The sequence below is a fragment of the Sinocyclocheilus grahami genome, unplaced genomic scaffold (genome assembly GCF_001515645.1).
Source record: "Sinocyclocheilus grahami isolate Dianchi unplaced genomic scaffold, SAMN03320097.WGS_v1.1 scaffold1775.1, whole genome shotgun sequence".
Taxonomy (NCBI): domain Eukaryota; kingdom Metazoa; phylum Chordata; class Actinopteri; order Cypriniformes; family Cyprinidae; genus Sinocyclocheilus; species Sinocyclocheilus grahami.
The window spans coordinates 198,622-206,776 of record NW_015506954.1 but is presented as its reverse complement, the minus strand read 5'-3'; the positions used below and the strand labels follow the sequence as shown (position 1 = coordinate 206,776).

Below are 8,155 nucleotides of genomic sequence, written 5' to 3'. Positions count from 1 at the left end.
TGTGTAAATCTGTACTCACTAATTCTCATTCTACATTGTAATTGCGTTGTATTATTTGTTGTTACAGACCACAAAGTAAAGGGTACTCTACCTCAATGTGCCTTATATAATTTAATAGATGTTGCTGCTTGTCTGGAATAAATGGCAGTGTTATTGGAGACACACTCATCCTGTGCATGATTCTTTAACTGGAGTCAAATCCATGTTTGCCCGCTATGTTACCAGACATTGAGTAAATGTTGGGAGGTGCTACCTAACAATTGTATTCAAATTTAATTTATATTGATTGGTAGATTTAAATGACACAACATTTTTTTGTTGTTCATAGTAATGCTGTGGAAAACTGAACTGAAGGAAAATGCAAATCTTATGACTGGTAGATGTCACTTTTATTTAGAGTTGAAAAAACATAAAAACAAGACATTAATATGTTCCTTTGTGTACAGCTTAAGTATTTCAAAGTATTCTAAAGTATTTAGATTAAGTTACTAAACCTGAGTAATCTAACGAAATACATTACTGATTACCTTTTAAAGCATGTATTTTGTAATCTGTAGTGAAATACATTTTAAAAGTAACCTTCCCAGCACTGATAATTAATTAATGCACTTGATTTATATCTGATGTTAATTTGAATGTTCTTCTGTGATCTAATTTCCAGATCCACTTTAAAGATGTCCGAACCAACAACTATGCAAAAATTTGGTTGTGAAGCAGGTGCTTCATTTTCATTTACAGGTGAGAAGAATGGTGCCAATTTAGAGAAGATCGGGGTGTGGCTGGGAGAATGCCAGGTGAAGGCTGTCAAGGTTTGGCTTTCAGATGGCAGAAGTGAAACCTTTGGACAACCAGCCGGACGGTATAAAGAGTATGCATTCAAGTCTGGTGAGTGTTTCACCTCACTGTCCCTGTGGGGCAATGGAGAAAAACGCCTTGGAGCCATCAAATTCAAGACCAACCAGGGTGGAGATTTTTTTGCAAAAATGACCAAACACTCACTACCAACAGAACATCCCATGGATGTCGGCTCTGGGTTTTGTCTGGGAGTTGAGGGAGGAGCTGGTGCGGGTATTACCCGCATAGGATTCATGTTTCTCAATGCAGTTCAAACAACAGTTCTCACCAATGTCAACTATCCCACTCTCCAGCAACTAATACCAAAGGTGGCAGTGGAAGAGATCAAATCCATGACTTACACAAATGATACCTCCGCTAATCAAAAGCAAACAGTCGAAACTTCAAAGAAAGTGACCAAAAAATCCTCATGGTCCATGAGTAACAGCTTTACAGCAACATTTAATGTGGAAGTGAAGGCAGGGATTCCAGGGATTGTAGAACTTTCTGCATTTCATTAAATAAACAATGGTATACATTTTCTGTTTCCTGTATGTCCTGCTGTGAGGAAAACATTACTAATCTATACTAATTTAGCACACCAATGTCTCCATGTAGAAATGTATGCCATCATACACATTTCATCCAGATTTTTAGAACCAAACAAGTGGAAACCAGGTTAAGGTTGAGCAATTTCATGAAATATAAATAAAAAGTGACATGCAGCAGAACATCAGTATTTCTCTGCTCCATGACTTGAACACAGGCTCTACTCTTCAGCACAGTGATAACCAACAAAACTCAGACAAATAGTAACCCTTTAAATCCCAACAGAATATTAAACCCGAATAGATCAACCCCCATATAATTATGTGGGAAAACACTAATCACAAGCTGAGCTAATCATTAGCTCAATTAGCCTTCATGTGTGTTAACACAATGCAAAGGAGGAGACAGGAGACAGATGTCAGCAGCTGGAGTTACAGCTGGAATAAAGATGATTCAGTGATTTATGTCAGTCAATCACAGGAATACCGAATCAGTTATAATTTAGATTTAGAATTTAATGGTTATAAATTCTAAATCTAAATTATAACTGATTCGGTATTCCTGTGATTGACTGACATAAATCACTGAATCATCTTTATTCCAGCTGTAACTCCAGCTGCTGACATCTGTCTCCTGTCTCCTCCTTTGCATTGTGTTAACACACATGAAGGCTCCAGACCAGCAAACCACCAAAACTTCTGCTTTTATAGGGGTGCTCGCACTTGTTGATGATCAGTTAAAGGTATACGATCAGCAGTGCCTGACTGACTTAACTTTGGCACACGTGGATTTTCCATTTTGTGTTTATTTTTGGTAAATAAATAATGACACGGTGTAATATGTCATTTGTTATTGTTCATCTGAGGTTTTATTTTCCAAATTTTTAGGACCTACCAAGGACCATATTATAATTTTTTTTGTTTTACTGTATTATGTCCTGGTACGGAAAACCATAGACTTCAATAGGGTGTCCTAACTTTTTCACATGACTGTCAGTTAAGATTTTCTTAAAACCATGTTCACACCAAAAACAATTATTCACAACTCACAATTGCTCACCACAAGCGAGTCGATTTACAGTATATACTTATATGGAGATATGCTCAAAATATAAAAAATATACTTAGGAATTCTGTCAAAATGGGTCTGTTAACACCTTTCAATTAGGGTTGCCACCCGTCCCTTAAAATATGGAATCGTCCCATATTTAAGGTAAAATGAAGCGTCCCGTATCAAATCAAAACGGGTGTAACGAGGCGACAGGGACGAGAGACGTGCGGATCCATTTGCAAAGCATTTATTCAAAGGCATGGTCAGAAACAGGCGAGGGTCAGACAATGGCAACAGGTATATTGAGGGCATGACACACGAATAGTCCAGTAAACGGGTATGGTCGATCTCCGGCGAACAATGTCCAAACAGGGTAATCCAGAGGGTTAATCCAAACACAGGCGATGGTCCAGGCGAGGGGTAATCAGTATCCGAACAGGGCGAGACGAGAGGGGTAATCCAGGAAGCACAGGCAAGAATCAGAACACGAAAAAAGGCAAGGCAAGACTATAACTAGACTATGGAAAACTCAAACAATGACAGGGAATTGGCTCCGTAAATTAGCTACGCTAAACAGCATAAACGCTTAAACAATACTCGCCGATGAATGGTGGTGTGAGACTGATTTATATAGCGTGTGTTATAGGTAGCAGCTGTGTGTGATTGGTTTCAGGTGATCTTGTGATTAGCTCAATGGAGTTATGTGTAACAGTCTGTGTAGTGTGAGAGTCCATGTGGAGAGCGGGTGACCTCTGGTGGTGAGGGAACAGAAGTTTATAGACCGGATTCGTGACAGAGCCCCCCCCCCCCCAAGGAGTGGCTTCCAGACACTTCCAACACAATGCAATCCAGGAGGGCGGTGGAGCGGAGGCGGAACAGGGGGAGGGACAGAGGGCCAGGCCCACATGGAAGTGGAGAGACCGGGGACTTAGGCAGAGCAGGGCACCAAGGCAGGACCAGCAAAGCAGGAAGCCAGGGAGGAGCAGAGAACCAGGATGGAGCCGGTGAAGCAGATGGAGCTGAGGACCACCACAGCAGAGCAGACAGGTACGAAGTTCCACACGGCAGAGCAGAAGACCACCAGAGCAAGACAGAAGACCACCAGGCCGGAGCAGACGGCGCAGGAGACCACCACGGAGGAGCAGACGGCGCAGGAGACCACCACGGAGGAGCAGACGAAGCAGAAGACCACCAGGTCGGAGCAGAAGACCTCCACAGCGGAGCAGAAGACCACCAGAGTAGAGCAGAAAACCTCCATGGCGGAGCAGAAGACCACCAGGGCGGAACAGATGGAGTCGGGACCCATGGCAGAGTCTGGGGCCTAGGGAAAACTGAGACACAAAAGACAGACATCTATGGCATCAAAGACTGAGGTAGGGAAGGCAAAAAGTGCATCCATATTTTCCTTGGAGACAACTGAACAGGCAGACAGTTCAATAAACAAGTTCACTGGCTGAAACTGGACAGACAGACAGTTCCTAATCAACTGCATTGGCTGGAATTGGATGGACAGAATGTTCCAACTCAAGTTCATTGTTTGAAACTGAACAGACAGATGGCTTAAAACCACACTCAACAGCAGAATCCCGACAGATAGAGAGTTCAAAATCAGATGGATTAACAGAAACTGGACTGGGAGTCACTTCAGTGACTGAAACTAAACAGACATTAATAGAATCTGCACAGACAGATGGTTCAACATCAGACTCATGGAGGGAAAAGGGACTGGCATATGATTCAGGAACAGATTCATTAGCAAGATTTAGACAGACAGACAGTTTATTAATGGTCTCTGGGCTCGTGACAGGGCTAGCAGGGCAGACAAAAGGTTTGTTAATGGCCCCTATGGCCATAACAGGGCTAACAGAGCAGGGAAAAGGTGCATTTAAGGCCTCGGTCGTAACAGACTGGGCTGAGAGCGGAGATATCCCTTGGCTGAATCGGGGCAAAAATAAAGTCCATGTACTGTCTCTGTGGTTGTTGCAGGCATGGTTGGGAGTTCTAAGATGGCCTCTTTGGCGACTCAGAGAAGGACGAAAGTTCATAAATGGCCTCCATAGCCATAATAGGACAGGCAGAGAGTTCACAGACAGCCTCCATAGCCGTGACAGGACAGGCAGAGGGTTCACAGACGGCCTCCATAGCCATGACAGGACAGGCAAAGAGTTCACAGGTGGCCTCCATAGCCGTGACAGGACAGGCAGAGGGTTCACAGACGGCCTCCATAGCCATGACAGGACAGGCAAAGAGTTCACAGGTGGCCTCCATAGCCGTGACAGGACAGGCAGAAAGTTCACAGACGGCCTCCTTTGCCGGAACAGGACAGGACGAGAGTTCACAGATAGCCTCCTTGGCCGGAACAGGACAGGACGAGAGTTCATAAGTGGATACCACTAACACCTCTGGAGGTTCTGCAGTGGATGCCGCCACCTCTGGAGGTTCTACAGTCGTACCATCCGGAAACAGGAAGATTTCATTAGTTTCATTTCATTAGATTTCATAATTTCATTTCCCTTAACAGGACAGGTACAAAGTTCAGCAATGGTTGAACCGTTATTAGAGCTTCAGTGGTGGTGTATCCTCCATGCTGGAGGCCAGTCTGGGAGACTGAAAAACTGACCTCGAAGATCTGGGTGCAACAGATATGAAGCGACAAGACTCTGGATGATCAGCTGTGATGTGACGGGACTCTGGAAAATCAGCTGTGATGTGATGTGACTCTGGATGAACAGCTGTGATGTGACGTGACTCTGGATGAACAGCTGTGACTTGACTTGACTCAGGAAGATCAGCTGTGACTTGACTTGATTCATGAAGATCAACTGTGACTTGACTTGATTCAGGATTGGCAGCTGTGACATAACGGGGCGCTGTTGTGTCCACCATTTTAAGATCAGGCTCCGCTGTTGCCACCATTTTGTGAGCCTGCTCTAGTGCGGCCGCCATTACACGAGTGAGTGCGGGGTCCCGTTCCTCCACGACACCCACGGTGAATAGAGAGCCAACAGTCAACAAAGCATAATCCAAAAATTGGCTGAGTGATGAACGCGGACCCTCGCGTCTAAGCTAAGACTGAAGAGGTTGATTGATTCCATCACAGAAAAACTCTCAAAAAAAATTATCAAAATAATGTCTGGTCACTTTGAATAGTGAGCGATGGTTAAAAACTCTCGAATATAGCTCTCCAGTGATCGTGTGCCTTGTTTACGGGTTACTAGTAATCTTGTAGTGTCCATACCTAGCCAAAGTTTAAAAAAATAAACTTGAATTGAAAAGAAATAAGCTAGCTTTGAGCGTGTTGGAGAAGTGTAATGCTCTCTGTTTGATTAGTTAATGCACTAACTAATATTAACTAAAACTAAGTAATCCATTTGTTAGCGCATTTATTACCGTAATTTATATTTTTGGTAACATTGTTTAATAAAAATCCAGCTGTTCATGTTCATTCAGGTCCATTAAATAATATTAACAGACACAACTTTAGGTTTTAATAAGGTATATAAATTAACATAAACTAAGACTAATAATGCTTTAGAAGTATTTTTCTTTGTTAGTTCATGTTAGTTAACTAACGGCAACAAATGCAACCTTATTGTACCTTAAGTGTTACTGTGTTTAATAAAAAGCATTAAATTGTTTTATGACTTATTTTAGTTTTGAATTACTTTATATTCTTTAGATTTATGTATGTTCAAATATCACACACGACACAGGCTTGTTAAACATATACAAGTTGTTTACTACAACAGATATGTTTTAGTTCATATGGCAATTCAGTATTGTAAAATGATTGAGTTCTGAAATGCAGAATATTATTTTACGTTGTTAGTCATTTGCAGGTTAGCAGATGATTTTGATCCAAATGTTCACTAATATTTACTGTGACCTTGTTACAAATATCTAGATATATCAAAATATCTAAGTACATGCCAGCAAACTGAGAAATGTAAACACCAAGACATGATGTACTGGCAGTTAATGATATCTCTTTACATAATCTCTACTTCAAGAACAATCAAATGATTTCATAAAAGGTTCCTCATGATTATGTTATGTTCTGGTTATTAATTCTGTTGTTGTTGCAATGATTTTGGAGTACTCTGAGAGTTTCATTACAACAAATAAAGCCCTGCATCTGTACAAAGATTGTAGTACTGTAGGTTCTTTCTTAATTCCAAAAGGCACACTACAGAGATCACAAGACTTTAACAGTCACTTTACGTTTGGTATTTCTTGTCAGTTTTTCTAAATCTATTGATCTGGCATATTTGTCATTTTTCTCATTATTACTGTGCTCCGGTCTGATGAGAACACAGGTAGAAAGCTGTTCTTTGATAAGCATCCTTACCTATGTGCGTATGTGTGCACGTGTATGAGTGTGAATCTACGTCTAGACATTCCCGTATTCCTCCCTCACCCACTAAATAAAAGACAGCATCCTCCTCTCAAGTGTCAGTCACTTGCTCAACTTACCTCTCTCTCCCAGGTAAGACAAAATCTGCTACAAATTGTATCATTTAATATTTTATTTTTCATTTTATATTATTTAATTTATATATATATGTATATATATATATATATATATATTTTTTTTTTTTTTTACATAGTGTATGACTTTTGAAGTTACATGTTAATTAAGTATTAAAACTGTGAATTAGAATCTTAATTGTAGTTTTATTTTGGAATTTCAGAGTTCTTGAATCTGAAAAATATTCATCATGGCAACCAAAATGGTGGTTCAACAGCCCAGGCCATTGGTAGTGGCTGCTGCATCAGACCAGTGGAGCACCAGCATCTGTGAATGCGACAACGTCAATGAATGTGAGTTTGTGTGTGTCTATATTTTTGTGTGGATGTTTGAGTATAAGTTAAGAATTCCATAAAACTAATTCAAAAATCAAAATTTAAAAAAAAATGTGTAACCGTTGCTATCCAAACAAACTGATGGTCTGATTACAGAGGAAGAGTAATTCATCAGTGGTTCTTCTGGTACTTCTGCAGGTTGTTTCTCTGTGTGGTGTTTCCCTTGCTTTGCCTGCATTACAGCCAGAGACCACGGAGAATGCCTCTGTCTCCCTCTCCTGGACAGCTGCGGGTGTATTCCCCCAGTCACTCTCTCCATGAGGGTTTCCACACGGCGGCGTTATGGCATCACGGTAAGCATACATTTTTTTTAATCAGTGAAGCCTTATATGTCTTATTAGAATCTGTAATTCAAACACAATCGCATTATAACAATATACTGTAATACAACAGCAGAAAAGTGAATTCAGAATATTAAAGGAGACATATTATGCCCCTTTTTACAAAATGTAATATAAGTCTCAGGTGTCCCCAGAATGTGTCTGTGAAGTTTCAGCTCAAAATACTCCACACATCATTTATTATATCATTTTGAAAATGCCTATTTTGAGTGGAAGCAGAAACACGCTGTTTTTCGGGCCTGTTTCTTTAAATGCAAATGAGCTGCTGCTCCCCACCCCCTTTTCCAGACTAGAGCTGCGCCATTACAGCTCGGACCTGCTAAAAAACATCTGTTTTGATTCTGATTACCATGTTTATCGTGCTGAAATCATGCGGTTTAAACCATATGAGTTTAAACTTCTGATATACGATTTTCTAAGTGCACACATCCGAAGCACACGGACAGAAAGCGTCTGTCACAGCATGCGAGTACTAAACTAAGTTCTCATTCACACACAAGTTTACGTTAAAAACACAC

General features: G+C 40.9%; 2 protein-coding genes across 2 annotated transcripts in view; both read left to right on the top strand.

Moving 5' to 3' along the window:
• Window positions 1-674: 674 nt before the first annotated feature.
• LOC107572566 (natterin-like protein) lies at window positions 675-1,436 on the top strand. Its single transcript, XM_016258990.1, has one exon. The coding sequence runs from the start codon at window positions 675-677 to the stop codon at window positions 1,353-1,355; it is 681 nt and encodes a 226-aa protein (XP_016114476.1). The 3' UTR covers window positions 1,356-1,436.
• A 5,715-nt stretch (window positions 1,437-7,151) lies between these two features.
• The window catches only part of LOC107572567 (cornifelin homolog B-like), a 2,312-nt gene continuing 1,308 nt past the window's right edge, over window positions 7,152-8,155 (top strand). Inside the window, exons 1-2 of the mRNA XM_016258991.1 lie at window positions 7,152-7,254; window positions 7,435-7,589. Coding sequence (XP_016114477.1) covers window positions 7,152-7,254; window positions 7,435-7,589 — 258 coding nt within the window. The remainder of the gene's footprint in view (window positions 7,255-7,434; window positions 7,590-8,155) is intronic.

Excerpts from the sequence above, each read along its gene's own strand:
- LOC107572566 (XM_016258990.1), top strand. The coding sequence starts at position 675 with ATGTCCGAACCAACAACTATGCAAAAATTTGGTTGTGAAGCAGGTGCT.